Source organism: Python bivittatus, unplaced genomic scaffold (assembly GCF_059951505.1).
Source record: "Python bivittatus isolate LINGU-HERP-01145 unplaced genomic scaffold, Pbiv_v1 ctg000200_np1212, whole genome shotgun sequence".
NCBI classification, from domain to species: domain Eukaryota; kingdom Metazoa; phylum Chordata; class Lepidosauria; order Squamata; family Pythonidae; genus Python; species Python bivittatus.
In genome coordinates this window covers 413,530-437,600 of record NW_028277040.1, presented here as the reverse complement: position 1 = coordinate 437,600, position 24,071 = coordinate 413,530, and the positions used below count along the sequence as shown (strand labels likewise).

The window sequence follows — 24,071 nt, the reverse complement described above, 5'->3', positions numbered from 1 at the left end:
TAATTCCTGATGGGTGATTGGGGTAATCTTGTGGGGAGTTCTGAGTACCTGTTTAGTCACTGTCAGCAAGCAGTGACTTGAGCACTTGATAGAATTGCTCCTAAGGGTAATGTATTTGTCCTGACCCTGATCTCTCTGCAGTCTTTGATACCACTGATCATGGTATCCTTCTGGATTGGCTTGAAGGTTAGGAATGGGGGCCACAGTGTTGTGGTTCTTCCTTCAACCCTGGTTCCTGTTAGTGGAAATTCTTTTCTAGGAAAAGAGTTTTGGGAAAAGAAAAACCAAATGGTGCTGTTTTTCAGCCCATCCAATAGGATCAGCCCTGCTTCCCAACTTAAATCTTCTACAGTCACCTAGAATAGCTGCTGTGAAATGGCATTTGTGAAGAGAGAAATCCCACAGAGCTAATCTTTTAGAAGAACCAAAGAACCAATATCTGCTGCATTTATTTTTATATTTATTTTTAGAGTAGTGGACTGAAGAACAATTATCCATGAAGAACATGACCCACTTTCTTGTCTATTCAGTATATAACTACTTGAATGAAATTCTGTGCTGCTTTAAGTGATTGTTTTTTGGGGCTAATGAGAACCTCCCTTGTTTCTTGGTGTACCTTATTTATCAGATCTAGGCTGATATGCCATAGTTTTTTTACTGATTTACATAGCAGTAGTGAAAATACCAACATAGAAGTTAAGCCCTTTAGTTCAGTGATGCTCCCAGAAAATTAGGTCTAGAACTGCAGTCTATATAATTTGTTTTCTGTATAAATGAATACTGTGTTCCATCCTTTACTTTATATTAGATAAATATAAATTATCAATACAATAATATTTATAATAATTATAAATAATACTTCATTTAAAAATAATTTATATTTATATAAAATAATACTTTGTATTTTATATACTTTATATTAGATAACACAAATTTTGTTCTAGTAAACTCTCAGTGCAAAAATGGGAGCAGTGGGAACCTGCATTGGGAATTCCAAGATCAAAGATTAGTTACTGCTCCTGAGCCTAATATGTTAAAACATTACATAAGCTTGATTGTTTATATACAGGCATTAAGCCATTTCAGGTCAGTGCAGTATCACAGTTGCCATGGCAACACTTGCTGTTTTACATTTGGAAATCTACATTACCTCCCAAAGCAGAAGAGATGTTACATTTTAGCATGCTTTTGGTGCAGCCAAATAAAGCAACCTAGAACTACAGACTTTTAGATACATTTCAAGTTCTCAGTAACTATAGAGAGTAAGGAAGATGATCTTTATGGAGATATGCAAGCTCCATTACCAAAGCAGTGAGGGGTGGAACACATTTTAAGTCCACATCAGACTGATAATATTCAGAAGAGATTCAGATAAACATGTCCCTAATTCACAGGAAGAGGAGGTACAGCACAATTAGACTTGCAAGATTCTGATTATAGCCAATCTCAATAAAAGTAGCTGTAGACATTCTGTGCTCTGGTCTTGATTTCCTGGTCTGGTCTATCTAGTGGGCCTGGCATAAACTTTATTAATTTGGTAAGGTAGGCTGGGGTGAGGGAGAATGGCTGGCCAAAAATTACCTAGTGAACTTCCTTGGCTAAGGGTGGACTTGAAACTACATCTCCTGTGCTGTATTCTTCAGTCTAGTAGACATTTCCCTCCCAATAAATTTAAACAGTTGGAAATAAGGTTTTTAGGACCTGTTTTGGTTTTTACTTGATATCTATTCACCAGAATTCAGTAAATTCGTTTGAGTTGGGTCACCTTATAAAATTTGATTTATAAATAAATAGATTAATAAATGTATCAAATTTTAGATTTTTGCATAACATTATTTATATAAGAATGCAGATCATAATTCTCACACTTGCCATGTTCGTTGTGTTTTGTATATATGCTGAAGAAAAATCTGTAAGCTAAAAAAGAATATTGATGTAGTACAAAACGAAACACTGAACAAGTTTCTCTTGGAGCAAATATGACAGGCCTACCTTCTTGCACTCTTCAAATACCTAAATTGGAAATCAAAATGGTTCACTCAAGGGCCATGAAAGAAATGTCAACAATTTCACAATTGTTGCAGACTGGAATAAATCTCTGCATTTAGGGGGGGGAAAAGTCTTAACCTCTCTTCTCTGTTCACTTAGGAGACCACAGTTCTTGCTGTTTCTACTAAGTTGCTATATTGCTAGTTTTGTCTTAAAGTCTAAATAATGAGTCTTAAAGTTAAATAATGAGTCTCACAAGACTACCACTTGAGTGTGATGGGCTACAAAAATCTGGATAAGCAATAGCAAAGAGATAGAAAGCTAACTCATCACCTTACTTTAGCACATTCAATGGGCTAGTTAATGAATCAGCAGAATTTCAGTTCTGTCTCGGGATCCAAGGTCTGGGTACAGATTTTAAAACCAGCTACGTGGAAAAAGTACCTCAGCGTTCTCTATGTAGCATCCTTTAGATATGTTAGGACCAAACCCCACAGAATTCCCAGCTAGCATAGCTAGTCACTGGGTGGGGGTGTGGCCATTATCATCTGGGAGACTCTGGAAGTTTCCAGGGACACTGCTCTGCAGATAACTGGATGTGAAACCCTACCTGTAAACGTGGCTCATAGAGATCAGATGGGATTGCTGGTTGTGTATCAAACTCCCTGCTACATAGCTGCTTCCTTTACATTCCCCTTGATTGTTTTTCAGTAGTTCTTGGTACGTCAACCATTAGTCTTTGTCTGCTGTTTTTCTTCTATGATATGCTTCTTGAGCTGAGATCCATAAAGGTTTGTTCGGATACAACCAGGGTTTACATCTATTCCATATTCTTAATATGGCACATCTAATAAAATGATTTTTGAAATACACATTAATTTTAGCTTTATTATATCATAAATATCGATGCCATCCAAACCTCAGATCGTGATTTTCTAACTCTTAAAGTCTCAGCAACATTCATTCTTTCATCCTGACCAAACAACAAGCAGCGAAATAGAGTTTCAAATCCAGTAAATTCAATCCTCCTCTTTCCTTTGCATCTTATAACATTTATATTTGACTCCACGTTTTTTCCCTTGCCATATCACTTTAGGGATATCTTTCTGTCATTGTTTAAATGGTACATCAGTTGTCAAAACAGGTATTGTCTGACACAAAAACATCATTCTAGGCAAAACATTCATTTTTATCAGAGATTCTCCCCAACAGTGACACTTTTAATTTCTCCCATTTTAACATGTCCTTCTTAATTTCATTCCATGTCTTAACATACAGTAATTATTTTGAAATAGCATACAGTTCATATTTGTTATAGTAATACCCAAATATTTTACTTTTTTCTCAATCTTCAAACCAATTTTGTCCAGTTCTGTTTGATCTTCTAATTTTATATTTTTTCTTAACATTTTGTCTTCAGATTTTTTTTTATATTTATTTTTGTCTTCTGATTATCTGCAAATGCCCTTAACGTAATAAGTTTCTTTTTAATCTTAACTCCCCTAATTCTCTCGTCTTATGTCTCTGTTCAGTACCTCAAGAACTAAAATGAGCAAAAGTGGAGGTAGTGGACATCTTTGTCTTGTCCCTTTTTGAATCTTACAAGATTTTGTTATTTTTCCATTAACAATTACAGTGGGGCAAAAAAGTATTTAGTCAGCCACCAATTGTGCAAGTTCTCCCACTTAAAAAGATGAGAGAGGCCTGTAATTTTCATCATAGGTATACCTCAACTATGAGAGACAAAATGGGGGGAAAAATCCAGAAAATCACATTGTCTGATTTTTAAAGAATTTATTTGCAAATCATGGTGGAAGATAAGTATTTGGTCACCTACAAACAAGCAAGATGTCTGGCTCTCACAGACCTGTAACTACTTCTTTAAGAGGCTCCTCTGTCCTCTACTCGTTACCTGTAGTAATGGCACCTGTTTGACCTTGTTATCAGTATAAAAGACCCCTGTCCACAACCTCAAACAGTCACACTCCAAACTCCACTATGGCCAAGACCAAAGAGCTGTTGAAGGACACCAGAAACAAAATTGTAGACCTGCACCAGGCTGGGAAGACTGAATCTGCAATAGGCAAGCAGCTTGGTGCGATGAAACCATCTGTGGGAGCAATAATTAGAAAATGGAAGACATACAAGACCACTGATAATCTCCCTCGATCTGGGGCTCCATGCAAGATCTCACCCCGTGGGGTCAAAATGATCACAAGAACGGTGAACAAAAATCCCAGAACCACATGGGGGGACCTAGTGAATGACCTGCAGAGAGCTGGGACCAAAGTAACAAAGGCTACCATCAGTAACACACTATGCCGCCAGGGACTCAAATCCTGCAGTGCCAGGCGTGTCCCCCTGCTTAAGCCAGTACATGTCTGGGCCCGTCTGAAGTTTGCTAGAGAGCATTTGGATGATCCAGAAGAGGATTGGGAGAATGTCATATGGTCAGATGAAACCAAAGTAGAATGTTTTGGTCTAAACTCAACTCGTTGTGTTTGGAGGAGAGAGAATGCTGAGTTGCATCCAAAGAACACCATACCTACTGTGAAGCATGGGGGTGGAAACATCATGCTTTGGGGCTGTTTGTCTGCAAAGGGACCAGGACGACTGATCCGTGTAAAGGAAAGAATGTATGGGGCCATGTATTGTGAGATTTTGAGTGAACACCTCCTTCCATCAGCAAGGGCATTGAAGATGAAACGTGGCTTGGTCTTTCAGCATGACAATGACCCCAAACACACCGCCCGGGCAACGAAGGAGTGGCTTCGTAAGAAGCATTTCAAGGTCCTGGAGTGGCCTAGCCAGTCTCCAGATCTCAACCCCATGGAAAACCTTTGGAGGGAGTTGAAAGTCCGTGTTGCCCAGCGACAGCCCCAAAACATCCCTGCTCTAGAGGAGATCTGCATGGAGGAATGGGCCAAAATACCAGCAACAGTGCGTGAAAACCTTGTGAAGACTTACAGAAACTGTTTGACCTCTGTCATTGCCAACAAAGGATATATAACAAAGTATTGAGATGAACTTTTGATATTGGTCAAATACTTATTTTCCACCATGATTTGCAAATAAATTCTTTAAAAATCAGACAATGTGATTTTCTGGATTTCCCCCCCCATTTTGTCTCTCATAGTTGAGGTATACCTATGATGAAAATTACAGGCCTCTCTCATCTTTTTAAGTGGGAGAACTTGCACAATTGGTGGCTGACTAAATACTTTTTTGCCCCACTGTATTTGTGCTTTCTGAGAAGTGTAAATCAATCTTACCCATTTAATAAAATTATATCTAAGATTCATATGTTCCAGAACTCTAAACAAAAAAGTCCAATTCAAATTGTCAAAGGCCTTCTCTGCATCTAAGAATATCAGTGCTGCTTGTTTTTTCATTATGTTGCTCCAAGTATTCCAAAATATCCAAAACATTTCTAATATTATCTTGTAATTGTCTTTTAGGTAAAAGTCCACATTGATCTTCATGAATAAAATCCTGTAAAATTATCTTCAACCTTTCAGCCAACCATTGTGTAAACAGCTTATAGTCATTATTCAATTACAATATTGGTTGATAGTTTCTTGTTAAAATCAAATCTTGTCCCTCTTTAGGTATTAATGTGATATTAGACTCTTTCCTTTACTCTTTTGTTTTTCAGAGGGTTTCTAACTGACATTTGTTAGTTCCTAAAGAGTGTTGATTGTCCATTGTGTTTAATTAAAGTATTGCTTTTCTGATGTAGTTGAGGCAGCTTTAGGGGGCATAAAAGAAATCCAGTTTCCGGTGAACAAGCTCCATTGATATGGAACCAATGTTACATTGTGTCCTCAATGACAAAGGTAGCTCAGAAGAGTACATTGATGAACAGTGTCAAAAGCTGCAGAGAATGCCGCCTGGCAGCCCTGTTTAGGATCACTAGGTCCCTTCTTGGTAAGCGGGATGTGGGGGTTCATTTGCAGGGCCGTGCAGAGGAATTTTCAGAGCATCTGCAGGACAAAGTCGCTTGGATTCGTTCCAAGTTAGACTCCAAGCATGGGGCAGGGTCTGGGGAGATACTGGGGGTCTCTTACCCAGTTATCTGGGAACGGTTTGATCCTGTTGCTCCTGAGGAAGTGGCCAGGATCCTGGGGACTGTGAAGGCCACCACTTGCCATCTGGACCCATGCCCCTCCTGGCTGGTGAAAGCAGCTCGGGAGGTGACATGCGGTTGGATCCAGGTGATGGTTACTACATCCTGCAGGAGGGAGTGTTTCCAGCTGCTTTTAAGGAGGCATTGGTGCACCCCCTCCTCAAGAAACCCTCCCTGGATCCTACTGTGTTGGGCAATTTTCGTCCAGTCTCCCACCTCCCCTTTTTGGGGAATGTGGTTGAGAAAGTGGTGGCATCACAGCTCCAAAAGGTTCTGGAGGAAAAGGATTATCTGGATCCCTTCCACTCAGGTTTCAGGCCCGGATATGGAACGGAAACGGCATTGGTCGCACTTATGGATGACCTCTGGTGGGAGCAGGATGGTGGAAGTGCGACCATCCTTGGTCTCCTTGATCTCTCAGTGGCTTTCGATACCGTTGACCACGGTATCCTGTTGGGATGGCTCAGGGAACTGCGGGTGAGCGGCACGGTCTTGTGCTGGTTCGCCTCCTTTCTCCAGGGTCAATCCCAATCGGTAGTGATAGGGAGCGAGAGGTCCCATCCTCGGCCTCTCCTTTGTGGGGTGCTGCAGGGCTCAGTTCTCTCTCCGCTCCTTTTCAACATCTATATGAAACTGCTGGGCGAGATCATCCGTCATCATGGGATGAGGTATCATCAGTATCCATCCCTGGTGAAGTAAGTGATGCTGTGGCCACCCTTTCGTGGTGCCTGGAGGCTGTAAGGGTCTGGTTGGGGAGCAACAGGCTTTGGCTGAACCCTGGTAAGATGGAGTGGCTGTGGGTTAATGGCTCCTCTGTATCCGGGATTTTGCCATCTTTGGTGCTGGATGGGGTGGCACTGCCCCAGACAGACCCAGTGCGTAATCTGGGGGTCCTCCTAGACTCACGGCTCCTGCTTGAAGAGCAGGTGGCAGCCATGGCAAGGAGGGCCTTTGCACAACTTGGGGTTGTGCATCAGTTACACCCTTTCCTGGATCGGGATGCCCTTCGAACAGTCACTCACGCCCTTGTTATCTCCCAGATAGACTACTGCAATGCGCTCCACATGGGGCTACCCTTGAAGAGTATCCGGAGGCTACAGCTGGTCCAGAATACAGCCGCGTGGGCTATTGTTGGAGCCCCAAGGAGGGCCCATGTAACGCCTCTGCTTCGCAAACTGCATTGGGTACCAGTTTGCTCCCGGGTCCAATTCAAGGTGTATCACCTTTAAAGCCCTACAAGGCATGGGACCAGGTAATCTAAGGGACTGCCTCTCCCCTATGACTTCAACCCGTCCCACCCGATCACACAGAGAGGACATGCTTCGGACCCCCTCAGTGAAAGAACTTCAGCTGGCGGGGTTCAGAAGGCGGGCCTTCTCTGCAGTAGCCCCTGCTCTTTGGAACATTCTACCCCCTGAAGTGCGATTGGCCCCCATGCTCCTGGCCTTCCGTAAGGCTTTGAAGACCTGGTTCTGCCACCTGGCCTGGGGTGGGGAGGGAATACCTCAAGCATGGGGATGGCTAGCCCCATAGAGGCCTTCTGTCGTCAGCCTCAGATTTTTCATCCTCTTGGACTCTCCTTCTCATTTTTAGTAATGTTTTTAATTAATGTTTTATGTATTTATAGATATTTATGTTTTTAATGTTTGTTGTGAATCGCCCAGAGTTCCCCCATTGGGGGGAGATGGGCGGTTGAAAAATTTGGTAAATAAATAAAATAAAATAAATAAAATCAGTGAGACTCAACAAGGTTGTACACACCTCCCTCTCTCTAATGGTCATTCATCAAGGCAACCTAGTTTGATTCTCATAATTAGGGTCCAGTTAATCCATTTCTTCCAAGAGGGATTGAAACAATACAACTGTTATTTTCTAGATCACCTTCCCTTGCAAACATTAGTAATTGAATGATAGTTAAGAACCACATGTTCTGGAATAGGTTTCTAGAACAGGAGCACTATCATCGCCTGTATTCACCTGCCCTTCCCACAGATATTAATTTATCATACTCTATCTATTTAATAAGTCCTTTTGGCTCGATAACATCAGTCATGAAGGGAAAGGATAGAGGATAAGAGGTTGGTTGTGTAGCTTCAAGCATTTTGTATACATTTTTGGACTCAAAAGCAGAAATGTGTCCCACAAAATTGGACAAGACAGAGTAATGACCATCTCGTTTGGACTTGTATTAGCTGTTCAGATCAGTACAGAGTGATTTTTTTTCAATAAACTGCCTTGCAAATTGATATAATAGATGTCTGAGGGCTCCAACAATCCATTTGATATTAATTTCCATTAATATCATTACTATCAATTCACACCAAACAATTTTGGTTGATGTTATTCAGAGATGTAATGCTGGCAGTGAAGGAGATCTTGGCTGTATGCTGCCAGTATCTGGTCACATGGTTATCTTAAACTGAGATTGTTGCTACTTGTGCTCCAGCCATCTTCCAACCTGGTTCATTGGATGTAGGTCATCAGAAAGTAAAGAGAGCTTTCAAATTTTGTAGCGGCAGAGAAACAACCACAAGGACTGTAACAGTACAATCATCTGTTTTCTCTGCACCATTCAATAATGAGACTAGGACCTAAACAGAATCACTACAAGTGAGTAAGATGATTATCTAAACTTCTCCAGAAAGTGATCAGACCTGAGAATGGGTTGATGATAACTGTCTACACTTTCAAACCATTATCTTCAAACCCTCATACAAAGATTCTTTTAATCAGGAGATGTACCTTGCTATAATAAAGAGCATTCCTGGAATCCCCAGCATGGTTGTTTCTTAACCTGGCCTTCTTTGAAGAGTTGACCTCAATCTTGAAAGCCTCACTTGTCACCTGAGAGGCATCAAACCTTGCTTTTAAATCTTGAATATGATGACAGATCCTTGGGACATCCCACTGTCTGCTGAACAAGTTGCTGACACGTTATTAAAGCATCAGCTGCAAGTGGATATCCTGTACAAATAATGAATCTGTGCAATGCTATGATACATCAGAGCAATTTAGACAAAGCTTGCCTCAGCCAGGAGCAATACAGCAACCTGCAGTCCAGCCAGTGTTTTTGTATACTCTCATGGGAGTATGCCAGAGAAATTTGAAGAAGCCCAGGATCAATTTCTGACTTTTACAACTCAGCATAAATTGTTTATGGGAGGTCAGCCAACAGAATTTCCTACAGATTGCACAAGGTGATTTTTGTTATGAGTCTGCTGAAAGAAGGAACAGCCAAATGGGCTGTGCCCCTCATTGAAGGCAGTGGTCCATTGTTGGTTAATTAGCGGAACTTCATGCCAAGATTTAGAGCTGCTTTTGACAGTTTGACCAAGAAAGCAACATCAAATCAGGAGTGATTCTCTGCCATTGCCCTTGATAAAGTGCTGGACCAGTCCTCATGTGGGAGGAGGGGCTGATTGCAACAGAAGCATGCGTGTAAAGACTTGTGAAGCTAACCTTGGGGAAGGTGTAAGAATGCTATTAAGAGGTGAAGGAAGGAGTGAGCCATTAAGGGGAGACTTTGAGAGAAGATTATACAGTCTTGAGATAAAGGGAGAATATGAGAAAGAAACTCTAAACAACCCCATCTTGATTTTGTTTAGACAGAAAGAAACTTGGACAGGGCTTCAAGATCCTGCTATTCTTCTTTACTACAATAAAGAGAATCCCTGGAATTCCTGATATGCCTGTGAAGGGCTGATAGGAGGGCGTTAAACTAGAACAAAGGGGAGAGGCTGGCAAAAGCCCAGAAAGAAATATGTGGTAGAGAATGGGCCAAAAAAGCAGAATGCAAAGGGAAAACCAGGAGGCCAGGATGGGGACTAAGTTTGCAGAACACTACAACAGTGATGCCAATAACTGGGGGGAATGAGGGAGTATAGTGGTAGTTTATTTGGCCTAGTTTGGCACTTTAAATTGCTATACCACACTAAATAATTTTAGAGGTAATGAAAGTATGAAAGAAAAGATGAAAATATAAAAAATGTCTGCAGTAACTGGTTACAAAAATTATGGACAGTTTTTTTCATTGAGAAAATTAAAGCCATACTGCAAGACATCAAGTGAAAACAGATGATTTGCATGAAACTTGACTTCCTTTTTTTTTATTCTGATAAAGCAAGTAAAGAAGAAGCGTGGCCACCTATTTCTATTCTGATAAAATATACTTAATAAAAGAAAGAACATAACATTATTCCAGTTATTTTCATACTTTGGGGAATTATTTGGTCTTTTATTTTTATTTTTATTTATTATTTTATTTATTATTATTTGGGAATTATCTGGTCACTTCCTGATTAGACTACTGCATTGGGTTCAGCATAGGGCTGCCCTTGAAGAGTATCCAGAAACTTAAGCTGATGCAAAATGCAGTGGCATGAGCAGTTATGTGTGTTTCTGGTAGAACACACCTTGCACCTCTGCTTTGTGAGCTGCATTGGTTACCAGTTTGTTTCCAGGTCCGATTCAGGGTGCTGGTGTTGACCTTTAAAGCTCTTCATGGCATGGGACTGGGTTTTTTGAGGGACTGCCTCTCCCCAATTTCATCTGCCTGTCCCACCAGATCCATCACAGAGGCCATGTTACAAGTTCTGTAGTCTAGGGAGCTACATTTGGCTGGCCCTAGGCGGCATGCCTTTTCTGCTGTGGTGCCTGCATTGTGGAATCTTCTCCCCCCTGAGGTAAGGTTGTCCTCATCACTTCTGAGCTTCCAAAGGTCCCTCAAGATCTGGTGATGTCAGCAGGCTTGGGGACCTTGGGGGACAGGTGAACTAGAGAGGTGGCTCCATTATTATTAATATCTCCCTATTATTTTTCTGTGTTAGCAAATTATAATTTTTAAAATAATTTTAATGTTTTTAATAATTAATAATGATAATGGTTTTAGGTATTTATTAATTGTTTTAGCTCTGTTGTATGGGACCCAGAGTCACTGGCTTTGTGAGATGGGCAGCTATATAAATTAGACAAATAAATAAATTTTGAAATATATAATTCCATGAACTGTTTACACATATTAATACAGTTGTAGAGCAATACGCTTCTTCCCTTTTTCTTAAAGATAATTTTTATACAGTGAATGACATGAAGCAATATAACACATTTTCCCACTTTTTGGTGTTGACTGCTCTGCTTGGTAATGGTCTCAAGAATTTACCTTGTAGAAATAATATATGCAGATTTCTCTTAACTGCTGATTGCCTGGCTTAGGTGGTAGTATCAGCCAACCTTGGCTGATCTTGGAAAGCCAAGCGAGGTCAAACTTGGTTAGTACTTGGATAGTCCTAAACCCAAGGATTTTAGACTAAACTGAGAAAAACTAAAAAAAAATTGGAAGAAGGTGCTGAAAAGCCACTTCTGTATTGTTGCCAAGAAAAATACAAGGATGAGACCATGAAGTCCAAAGGAATTGAATTCAACTGGAAAAATATTTTTTAAACTGTCCAGAGCACAGGGATGCTTGCTTGATAGCTACCTAAGTATGTGCTCTGTGGAAGAGCAAAACATCTTTTGTCCAGTAGCCCAATGTAACTAATTTGTGAAGCCAGTATCTGGTTGATGTCTGTGTATTGTATTTAATTTTTATCAACATATTGCCGTATCATTATGCCAACAATTAGTAATAGATAAATCCTAAAACTAACCTTTAGTTTTTCCAGGATGGATCCATTTTCTTCAAAATTTCACCTTAGAAAAATCACTTTCCTCAATCTTGGTGGCTAGTGATTATAGAGTCTGAAGGTCACAGTTTAAGGAAGGCTAGGTACTTGCTATAATTTCTTTGTTTTGAACAAGGAGAATATGATGGAGATAAGATAAAATACTGCATTGAAGGAAAGTACTGGCTACTGGCAAGCCCTTTCAATGCTGTTCTTCCTTATTGAGTGAGAGAGAATAGTTAAAGCATGGCATATTCAGAAAGAGCAAGAGGAAACCACCCGAAAGTAAAATGCTTAGGGAGGGATGCAAATACTTTCTGTCTGATTAAAAGTGTTATCTTTATACCTAGTCTATGGCATCCCTTCTTAAATATGAATCTTTCTTTGTGTAAACATTCAAATTTATAAACCTTTTTTTTTTACAGGTTTACATTTTGAAAACAACTTGAACATTTTACTATTCTTCTGGATTGCATTGCTTTACAGAATGAAATATTTTTTCTGACTGAGAGCTTATCTAATGGCTATGAATTTGTTTCCTGGATATACTTTCTATGTTCTGCTGGAACACTGAAGCTCTTCAAGATTATTGTCTATGTAGAAGCCAGCCTCTGTCATACTTGATTAAAGTGGTTAGATTCTGCTAGCAATGAGTTCTCAAAACCATTCAGGTAAGGTTAAAAAAAATCCTTCTTTTTCTAAAATCAAAAATTGTGGAAAAATTACATGTCCTGAGATGAATCTAAGAACAAATTAGGTGACATGCATTCTCTGGGTTGTAAGTGAGAATGCATCTGGAGTGAAATAGGGGATATAGGCTTATAGCAGCCAGAATGCTTTATTAGAATAAATTTATAGAGAACTGTTGCAGGGTGGTGTGAACTACAAATGATGAATGGATGTAAGGAATTAGGGATTTATGGATTAATTATGCTGGAGGTGAAGTGGGGATTATAGTTTGAACACTGGAGTAAAGAGATAAGCTGGAACTATAGAACATTGTAGTTCTACCAAAACCTATTTTAAATTCTGTAAGAACTGGTAAAGCTCTCCAGCAACCAGAAATCTAGGAAGCAGTGTCAAACTAAGGGAGCTACATGAAGTCCTCACTTAACAACCACAATTGGGGCTGGAATTTAGGTCACTAAGCAATGCAATCGTTAAGCGAAACATTACGTGACCACTTCGCTTAGGAGTGGCAATCTCAGCAATTCCCCTTAAGCAAATTTTACTGATTGTTAGCAGAGGACCCACCCCAATCCAAACCATTCCAGACTTGGCCCCTCCTAGCCTCAAGCCTCAGTAAGGTAAGGGACTCCCTCTAACTCCCCCCACCTGCCTATCTCCTCCCCGTCTCTGCCCTTCTGGCCGCCCTGCACCCTGCCTTGTGGGGCAGCAACCAGCCCCAGAACCACACAGCTCTGGGACTGCTTGTCATGCCCCAGGAAGCTGCAGCTGCCTAGCCCAGTCCCACCTCCTATGTACCCCTCCATCTATGCCTTTCTGGCCCCCTGCCTCCCTGCGCTCCGTTTCTCCAGCTGACCTTGCCATCTTCTTGCTCCCGCTGCTGATGAGGCATGCCTGGCTTGGCTGCTGGGCCAAGCTGGGCCGTCTTCAGCTGTGGAACAAGGAAAAAAGTGCTAAAGGCAGCCCCTCAACAGCAGCATCCTAAAATGCCTCTTTTCGCCACTCTCCTGGGCAGGGCTGGAGCTGGTTTTGGCTGTGGAAAAAGGAAAAAAACCAAAAACAAACCTAAAGCAGTTCCTTTGCAAAGAGCTCTTGGGCAGGGCTGAGCTAGCTTTGGGTTCCAAAAAGGAGGGGAAAAAACCCCAAAGCATTCTCTTTGCAAAGAGCTCTTGGGTGGGGCTGGAGCAGGCTTTGCAAAGGGGCTGCTTTGGGGGTTTTTCCCCCCTTTTTCCACAGCTGAAGCCAGCTCCCGTCCCACCCAGGAATGTGGTGAAAAGGAGTGTTTTAGGGCGTTGCCATTGAGGGGCTGCCTTTAGCAGTTTTTTTTCTTGTTCCGCAGCCAAAGCCAGCCTGGCCCATCCCAGCAGCCCGGCTGGGCACGCCTCGTCAGCAGTGGGAGCAACAAGGTGGCAAGGTCAGCTGGGGCAGTGGAGCGCAGGGTGGCAGGGGGCCAAAAAAGCATAGATGGAGGTAGATAGGCAGGTGGGGAGAGTTGCAGTGCCCCTGCAGTCGTAAGTGCAGGTGGGCTGCCAAGTGCCCAAATTTTGATCACATGACTGCGGGGTCGCTGCAACAGCTGTAACTTGGGGAACTGGCTGTAGGTCACTTTTCTCAGTGCATTTGTAACTTTGAATGGTCACTGAATGAATGATTGGTGAGGACTACCTGTAGTTCTCCATAAGGATTAGACAAGTTTTGTCTAGCTTGAAAGGATTCAGTAGTATCAGTCATGTTGTCCTGGGATGTTGAATTAAGTTCAACCTACATGCATCTCAGTCAAACCATAATGGGCAGATGTTGCTGGGCATATCAAATTAACCTGGCTTTCTGATTACCTGCAAGTCTGAGTTGGTCACTTGCCAATTGACTAGGCAGTTTTTCTCCAGACTTGGCTTTATGGTGGACTCTGCATATTTTGCTTTTTTATTACTACCAGTTTACAATAATGCTAAATAATTTCTATCAGCTTTTCACAGCCAGTTCCTCAGGGGTTGTAACTCTTTGTGTTTCTATCAAGTACACATATATGATACTGGTTCAATAACCTGGAGTCAAACCTCTAAGTTGCAGTGTCCTTATTACTATTCAGTCTCTGTTTACCTTAGTTTAGGACAATTTTAGTAGCCGTTTTTAAATGATATGTGTACACACTTTTTGTAGATCCTTATAATGTAGCCTTGGAGAAATGGAATTTTGTGGGGAATATTTTATATGCATTGTATGTATTGCATGTATATGTATTCCATGTCTTGATATTTATTATTTGGTGATTCTTAGTTGGAAAATGACATTAGTACTTCATGTGCTAAAGCAAACTTTTATTACCAATGTGGAATATTAATTGTTAGAATAAAAAGGTGAAACATTCTTCCTCTCCTACACTTTGGTAGAATAGAGAGTTAGTTTGGATATCAAAATAGTTTTGCACTTCTACACATTTAAAAGAATGGGTGATAAGATATATGGTTATAGAACATCAAAACAGAAGTTTTGGTGAACTTGAGCAGAATTCTCCAGAGTACTTCCTTCTGAAACACACCCTACGGGTCAGAGCAAAGCCACTACATTTGCAACCCCACTTAGACTTTGTCCAGAAGAATCTCTTGAGAGATCAGAAAAAATTAGCAGGACTAGCAAAGCCATTTTCACAAGTTTTATTCTGAAATGTGGCTGAAAATTTCATTAAAACGGATTATTTTTTTTCGGTTGAAGTTCCTCTATCTGAAATGCTACTAGAGAAGGTTATCTCTAAGTTAGTTATAACTGAAACACTCCTTGGGGGTAGGCACAATTTAAGGAGATACTGCGCAGATCTGTTTCAAGGTGTTTGGGACAATTTCCTTTCAAATAGAAGTACTAATTGCATCCTGAAGCCACATGTCAGATCCCTTTGGCAAGGTGTAATTAACTAATATAGGTAGTCCTCATTTACCAACTGCAATTGGGACTGGCAACTCCATCGCTAAGTGGCACTGTCATTAAGTGAAATGTCACATGACTGCTCCAACTTACTATGTCAGTTCCAGCTGTAGTCAGTAAGCGAATCGCTACAGGTCATTAAGTGCAGTGTCATGTGATTACGACTTGTAACTTCCTGCCAGCTTCCACAGTGACTTTGCTTGTTAGAAGCTGGCAGTGAAGGTTGCAAATGGCAATCACGTGACCACGGCATGCTGTGACCATTGTAAATGCGTGCAGGTTGCCCAGCACCCAAATCGTGATCACATGACTGGGGGGACCCTGGATGGCTGCAACTTCAAGGACTGGCTGTAAGTCTCCTTTTTCCATGCCGTTGTAACTTTGAATAGTCACTGAACGAGTGGTCAGTAAGTGAGGACTACCTGCACTGGAAAAGGTTTGTGTACTTATGGCTGGTGTGGGTCTTCCGGGCTGTGTGGCCGTGTTCTGGAAGTTTTATTTCCTAACGTTTTGCCAGCATCTGTGACCGGCATCTTCAGAGGGCAGGAGCACAGACAGGAGCAGTTCTCTCTGTGCCCAGGATGATGTGACCCTGTTGTGGGTATTTATAGAGATCAGCGAGGGTGCCTGAAGGGTGTGTGTGTGTGGGGGGGTTGGGTTAACGATTGGCTGCTTGTTTTGGTGTCAGAATACAGTGGTACCTCGGGTTACGAATGCCTCTGTTAATGAACTTTTCGGGTTACGACCAGCTCCGGCCGCAAAAATTTACCTTGGTTTGTGAACTCTGCCTCGGGGTACGAACAGGATACGTGGCCATTTTCCCTCCCATGACACGGTCCGCGGCCATTTTTCCGCCCCTGACACGTGGTCCACGGCCATTTTCCGCCCCGACACGTGGTCCACGGCCATTTTCCGCCCCGACACGTGGTCCGCAGCCATTTTTCCGCCCCTGACACGTGGTCCACGGCCATTTTCCGCCCCTGACACGTGGTCGTAGGGAGGGGGACTCTCCCTCCAAGCAAGAGCCGCCTCCCTGTCCTCCACGCCAGAACGGATTAACGGTAATTGCATTGAACCTTATGGGGAAATTTGCTTCGGGTTGCGACCAATTTGGGTTGTGGCCAGAGTCATGGAACGGATTAAGTTGGTAAACCGAGGTTCCACTGTATATGTGTATCTTCCTGGGGGTTAGGCAGGAAAATACCCTGCCTAACCCCCAGGAAGATACACATATATTCTGACACCAAAACAAGCAGCCAATCGTTAACCCAACCCCCCCCCCCCACACACACCCTTCAGGCACCCTCGCTGATCTCTATAAATACCCACAACAGGGTCACATCATCCTGGGCACAGAGAGAACTGCTCCTGTCTGTGCTCCTGCCCTCTGAAGATGCCGGTCACAGATGCTGGCGAAACGTTAGGAAACAAAACTTCCAGAACACGGCCACACAGCCCGGAAGACCCACACCAGCCATCGTATTCCGGCCGTGAAAGCCTTCGACAATACGTTTGTGTACTTAGTCACCTAAGCACCTTTTAAGCAACTTGTCTTTAACTGTAATACCTATATACTGATCACTTAAAAGGAGAATAATTTTTATACTCATTGCTTCTATAGGAACTTCCCCAGTGCCTGTGAGAGGTCAGAATACATGTCAGTGAGTTGATCAAAAGTCTCTCAAACTTGTAGCAGCAAGTGACCGAGGATTTTTAAAATGCATTTTCATTTTGTTAAAATCAAAAACACGATTAGCATTTCTTGTTCAAAAAAACTTAGTAGTTTGTGGTAATATATATGAATTAATGAAATATTAGTATAACAGTATAACTATATTATTAATATATGAAAAACTGTACTTTAATCTGCTGTATAAAAAAGCTATATGGTAAAGAGGAAAATACTAAAGCCCTAGAGAAAAAACAAAATCAAAGAGCCCCCCCCAGCAAATAGAAAAGAAACCTACTGTAATGAAGTTAAATACTCAAAAAAACAAAGCACCTTCATTATCTATCTATAATATATATGCCCATTTAAAGATTGTGTGAGATAACAGAATCAGACTGATACAGTTAAAATTGAACTTCTTTCAGTTTTTTTCAACATTGGGACTCAGTTTTTAAGTAGTGAATAGAACTTAGACCATACGAAAACCACATTGTCCATCTTGCCTCTCCATCATTACAAAGCTGATTTGAAGACTGAGAGTTGACAAATTTTATTAAGCCAACCTTTGGTGTGTGGGATATGACTATTCTTCCATGAAAACATGATAACTGTTTTTGTCATAGTCCAAGTGTGGTATAGTCAAAGTTCTTCATAGATTGGAAGATTCCATACTACAGTACCAGAATATAATTTAAAAAAACATTAAAATTTTAAAAGTCTGCCTTCAAGGAATCTGCTTCACTGTAGCATTAATGTATAATCAATCAGGAATTACAAGTTCCATCTAATTTTATAAATCTCTAGCATAGAAGTAATGAAAACCAACTGGGTCCAATAGACCATAAAGAATTTTTTTTGTTGAACTAACCAAGTTTTTAAGTCATAAGAAATATATCTAATATTCCAGACAGAACTTGCTGAAACGGCCAAACTGTCTTCTTTGATTAGAGAAAAGACAATATCTACATTTATTGGTGACTGGAAACCCCTTATGGACTTTTTGCATAAAAAAAAACATAAACTTATAATTTATGATTTTGATGATTAGATAGGGTATATTATAGAAAGAAGAGAGTCATGATGTAACTTTAGAGAGAGAGATCAATTTATAATTGTACTTACAACTGCTGTAAAGAAGATTGGAAACCACTTCTTTATATCTTTTTTCTTTCTTTTCTGTTTTTTTTTTTGGCTACACTTTTTGTACCTGTAGTTCTTCTGTCATTTTTTCCTTTTTCTCTTTTGTGTTTTGCTCTATTTTAGTTTGTATTAGTCTTATTCTTATGTTTAACATTTTTAATAAAATCATACACACACACACACATACACGTGTGTGTGTTTGTGTGTATATATATATATGCACATATATACATGCATACTTAAAATGGGAAGTCATCGATTGGACAATGTGGGATATTCTAGTTCTCTATTGCAAATATCTTGTATTTGTCCAAATTTATTTTTGATTATTAATTTCTGATAATAGTTTTGCTTATTATATTTATTATAATAAAGGCCTTATCTAACAAACTCAATGCCTCTGTGTTTCAGAGGTCATGAGGACATTAGGATCAAACAATATAGTTAACAAGGGTTTTAACAGAATGTATTGCCATTCAGCTTTTTAAAATTATATTCCTTTTGTAGACTTTCAAAAATTATAAAATTATTATTACTTAATAATGTTTTTAACAGGTTTCATTATGACCCTGTGTTTCCAAAAAGATGTATTGGCAGCCATTTTTAATCTGTCACTTTCTCATGAGAAAAAAAATCAAATTTAAATTTTCTACCCAGTAAGGCCCAAATACATCTAACTATTGTCAGTGCTGGAAAAGTAATCAAATTACGCCTATAATTAGTACCAAGAATGTGCCAAAATTGTTAGGGTACTAGAGAATAATTCTTAAGCTGAACATATAATGGCACGTATTCAATATTGTTCTCATTGCAATTCATGATTAGAGACCCTGGGTATTTGTTCCTTCCATAAAAACTTTAGCTTACAATCTGTTAAAATATTGGACACGTAGACATTGTGTTCAAAATATATATTGATTCATTTTCACTATATTCTTTCTCACAAATGTAAAGATATTTCATCTATCTCTTAGTATCCTCTTTCATCTGAGAGATAAATTTTGGAACATTCATATTGACTACATTGGATATTTTCCTGGGGATAATAATCCTCAGATATTTAATAACTTCTGGAAAAAATACAAAACCTATATTTTCCTTACATCATTTGGAATTGTCTTGCCAAATGATATATTTGATTTATTCATGTTTATGGTATACGCAGAATGTCTACCATATAATTGCAATTTCTGAAAATTTAGGTAAATAGTATTGATAGTCATTTAAAAAAACCCTAACATCTAATCCGCATGTAAGAACATTTTGTATTCAAATTTAGCTTAAGAGATTCCTTTGATTTCATGATTTTGTATTATTAGGCATGCTAGAGTTTCCAATACCAAATTAAAAATTAAAGATAATAAGGGGCATCCTTGAGAGTTCAACATTGCATTTTAATAACTCATGAAATGATTTCATTAGTAATTAAACAAGCAGAAGGATTGAAATAGTAAATTACAATCCAAGACATAAGCGCCATAGGAAATCTAAACTTCTATAACACATGAACCAAAAATTTGATTTGAATATATCAAAAGCTTTTTTTTTATCCAGTAATACCAACACTGCAGATTCACGTACATCAGTGTATAAGGATAGAATATGAATAAGTATGGGAGCTCCTTTCTTTTCCAGATTTCACGTATCGATTGTATCATATATTCCCTATAAGGTTAAAGGTTCAGTCAGTTCACCTAAATATATTTCTAAAATCTATGGAAATTTTATTATATTTTAAAAAGCTTGGTAGATTTCTCTGCACTTCTATACCACTCTGAGGTATATCTGGAAACAACATAAGTTGCTTTCCCTCATATTCCAAATGTGTTGTCATTCCAGCTGCCTGTAATATTTTGTCATGATTATCAGAGTCAATAGATTGTGAAGACTTATATCTAGATGACAAATGATAGGCTGCCTTTGTAGATTTAGCACAATTAAACAGGTTAAAGAAACATTTTGATAGCATCTTTATGCTGTAGATAAGATAATCCAAGCAAATAAATGTTTTTCCTACTTTCTTGACCTTGGATGCAGTCTGAGGCAAACTCTTTAGTTACTATTATGTCCTGAGCAATTAAAGCTACAATTAATTTCTCATTTGGTTCAATCTTAGCTTCTTGTTCTGCATGGAGGAGTGGGAAAAAAATGACTCCCAGTCAATGTCAGAGACTGGTAGACAGTTATAAGAAATGCCTACTTGAGGTTCTTTCTGCCAAAAGGGGCAATAGCAGGTATTAGAGCCAAGAGTGTATTTACTTTTTCCACAGAAGGAAATGGCATATGTGTTAATTTTTTGCTAAATCAATGATTGCAAACTCAATTTTTCATAGGTTTTTTTGTTCAGTTACATTATCTTTATCTTTATATACTGTTTGAATGAAGATAAAATATTGATATGTCCATATATGTTAAAAAAGAAAAAAACTTTATATGGGTTGTACTGACTTTTTTATATGACTGTATGGCTAACAAGGAAATGGAGTTGAATATCATCAGGCACATACAGTAGGCAAGTTTGATATAATAGGAATTTTAGAAATATTATGGGATGAAACCAACCAGTGCAATATTGGATACATCTTATTTCAGAGGACAGGGAACACAAGAGTGTTGGGTTTAGGTGGTGTAACTAGCATTGTATATCAGGAATGAACAGAGGTTTACTGGACACTATCCCTAATCAAAAGTTTGGTGAAAAATGGTCAAACACAAACTATGGATTTTAGAACGGTTGAGTTTAACAAATTAAGAGTAATAAGAAGAAAGATGAAGGGAAGAAAAGCACCAAGCAAATCTCTCCTTTTGTTCACAAATGTGGCTCCTAAGAGTTCCAGGGCATTGATGCATTCTGCTTTGCTTGCCTCAACATGCTGAGTCAAAAAGTCAGCTATGTTTGTGTGGCCTATAACACTTGCAGAGAGAAGGGGAGTCATTCCATAACCATCTTTTTCCATCTTTGCACAATACTTCAGAAGCATCTTCATGATCTCCAGGCTACCAGATTCTGCAGAGTCATGCAATGCTGTATTTCCTTTGACACTTTTTCTATTTACCTCAGCCCCTGTCTCAAGTAAATACTGAGCAATTTCTTTGTGTCCTTTGTAGCAAGTTATCATAAGACATGTATGTCCATGACGGTTAGACACTTCCAAGTCTGCTTTGTGTTCCACAAGGTACTTTACAATTTCTAGATGATCAAAGTAGGCAGCTCTGAGAGGTGTTGAGTGGTCAAAGTGGTGTTGTTGACAGATGCTCCATGATTTAATAAAGACTGGACCGCTTTCAAATGACCAGCTGCTGATGCTGCCCATAGTGGTGATGCACCTTCAATAGTCTCACCATCAAAATTCACAGAACCACCAATTTCTATAGAAGCACTGCAATGTTCTAGTAGATGTTCTACCATGTCAAGATGCCCATATCGGGCTGTCCTTAGAAGGGGGGTGGCACCATTTGTTTTTTCTGACATCAGCAAGGCCACCTCTTCTTTAGTTTTATTTGCCAGCAACTTGGTGAGGAGTCGCAGCTTGCCATCACGAGCTGCATTGAATACGGCTATCTTAAGAACCGTTTAGTCTTTTCCTCTCAATTGGATTTGTTCTTCAGAAGCAAGACGAATGCAATCACTGGGACCACAAATTTGGATATTGTCCTGTGAATTTTTCCTGACAGATGTGTTACCTGTGCATACAACATCAATTTTCAACATGGGATCTCCAAAGCAAGTGCTATATTTAGCAGCCTTCCTGAAGCATGTTGAAGAATCACATGGGCTCCGCTTCCCAGAGCAGCCTTCGCACCGCTTCTTACAGCGAAGCCTCCACCACTGCTGCGCCCTGTTCCCAACGCAGCTCCTCCATGACAGGGCAGGCACTCCTGACAGCAACAACTGAGCCTCTGCCCTCCCCCCTGAAGGGAAGAAAACATTAAAGGCAAAAGTGTTGTAGCCAACTGTGATTTAAAGATAGCAATGAGGGAGAAAACTAGGAAACTGCTTAAAGGAGCCAGTGTGCTTGAATAGACAACACATAGAGGAGTTAAGACTAAAGAATGATTCTTAATGGGAATGGAAGGAAGGACTAACAACCAAGGAAGTCTGGAAAGATTCAGTTCAGAAATGTAGGAATGAGGTCAGAAGGGAAAGGTGAGGTTAGCAAGTCAGGTGAAATTCAACAAGAAGGATTTCTTTAAATATGTCAACAGCAGGAGGAAGACAAAAGAGGTGGTACGATCACTGCTTATACTAAATGGAGAAATCTTAGCAGATTATTAAGAAAAAGCATATAAACTCAACTCTGCTTGAGTAGCACAGGCTGGGAATACAACAGGGGAGTGTGCAGGTCAGTAAAGATCATCTTGCTAATTTGAAAGTTTTCAAGTCCCCAGAGCCTATTCTAGAATAGGAAGTGGCTGAAGAACTGTCAACAACCCCCGCTAATTATGTTTGAGGAGTCCTGGATCCCTTGTGAGGTGCCAGAGGACTAGAGAAGACCAAACGAGCCTCTCCTTATAGAAAGTTGCTGGGGGGAGGGGGAGAGAACTAGGAAGCTAATATCAATAAAGCAGGCCATTCGTAAATGTTTTCAAGACAGTGCCCTGATGGTTAATAGCCAGCATAGCCTTGGGAGATAAATCTTGTCTCCTCTTTTGACAAGCTATTTTAGTGGACAAGGTGAATGCTGATGGTACAAATTACTTTGATTTCAGCAAAGTTTTGACAAGATTCTACATGACATTTTCATTGACAATTTATTTAAAGTATGGTTAATTGACACTGAAAAAAAAATTGAAGAGCAGCAAACAATGTCCTTTGGGAATCTGTCTTGGGGCCAGTGTTCAACTTTTTTATTAATGGCCTGGATGATGGGATTGGCAGGCTGCTTATTAAATTTGTGAATGACACAAATTTGGGAGGTCTGGTCAAATCCTAGGATGACAGAATGAGACACCAATCAAATCTGGGCAGTCAGCAAGACAAGACTGAGAACAAGATGTCCTAGAAGCATGGCATTGGAGAAGAATTTGAATTTCACATTTGACAACAAGTTGGACGTGGAAGTGGATATGCGTAGCTCAGGGTTGAACTGTGGAGTCCTTGGGGTCCTTGAGCTTGGTTCTTTTCTTGTAAGCATTTTGTTACCTGACTAGTTAACATCTTCGGTGCTAGAATGGAATGGGGTTTGCTCTCTGTTTATATACAGTGGCATGCCCTGCCAGTGTTGGTGGGGTTTTTGTTTTGTTTTGTTTTATTTTTTTCCTCTGGTAGTTCCTTGATTAAGGTATTGTTTATTGCTGATTGTCTGGTGATAATCTTGGTGTTAATCTCTGCTTATCTGGGTGATGATTGCTGGAGAGGTGTTCTGGTCTTTTGTTTTCCTTTCTATTATCTCTTTTGAATAGTGTGTAGATGTTGTTTATCTCTTTGTGCCTGTTGATGGCTGCTTTGTCTGAATACCAAGCTTCCAAGAATTCCCTTGCATTTTTGGATTTAGCTTGGTCTAAGATGCTGACAGTTTCCCAGTTGAAACTATGGTTGAGTCTGTCCATGTGTTGTGAGATTAAGGAGCTTTCATTGTGTCTTCTGGGTGCCGGTTGGTATTCATGGATGCGCTGTGTTGGTTTTCTGCCTGCCTGTTCTACATAGTGGCTGTTACATTCCTTACACTGTATGTTGCAGATGACTCCTGTTTTTCTTCTTGGGCCACCGGGTCTTTTGGTTTACTTAAGATGTTTTGGAGGGCTTTAGTTGGTTTGTGTGCTATGGTGATGCTGTGTGGTTGTAATAGTCTCTTGGTTGTTTCTGAAATGTTTTTGATGTATGGTAGTGTTATTCTTTTCATAGCTTGAATTGGTGGTGCTGTGTTGGGTTGAGTGGTCA

The 24,071-nt window shown here is 40.1% G+C and overlaps 1 protein-coding gene across 7 annotated transcripts in view; it reads left to right on the top strand.

Annotated features, from left to right (window-relative positions):
* The window catches only part of HDAC4 (histone deacetylase 4), a 204,736-nt gene that overhangs the window by 14,651 nt on the left and 166,014 nt on the right, over positions 1 to 24,071 (top strand). For 6 of the 7 annotated variants that reach the window (XR_015795164.1, XM_088135536.1, XM_088135537.1 and 3 more), the window contains exon 2: positions 12,201 to 12,446. The exons of the other annotated variant lie outside the window; for it this stretch is intronic. Coding sequence is in view for 5 of the 6 variants with exons in the window: in XM_088135536.1 (XP_087991662.1) it covers positions 12,425 to 12,446 (22 nt within the window). In the remaining variant the exon portion in view is untranslated. The remainder of the gene's footprint in view (positions 1 to 12,200; positions 12,447 to 24,071) is intronic. 7 annotated transcript variants of the gene reach the window in all.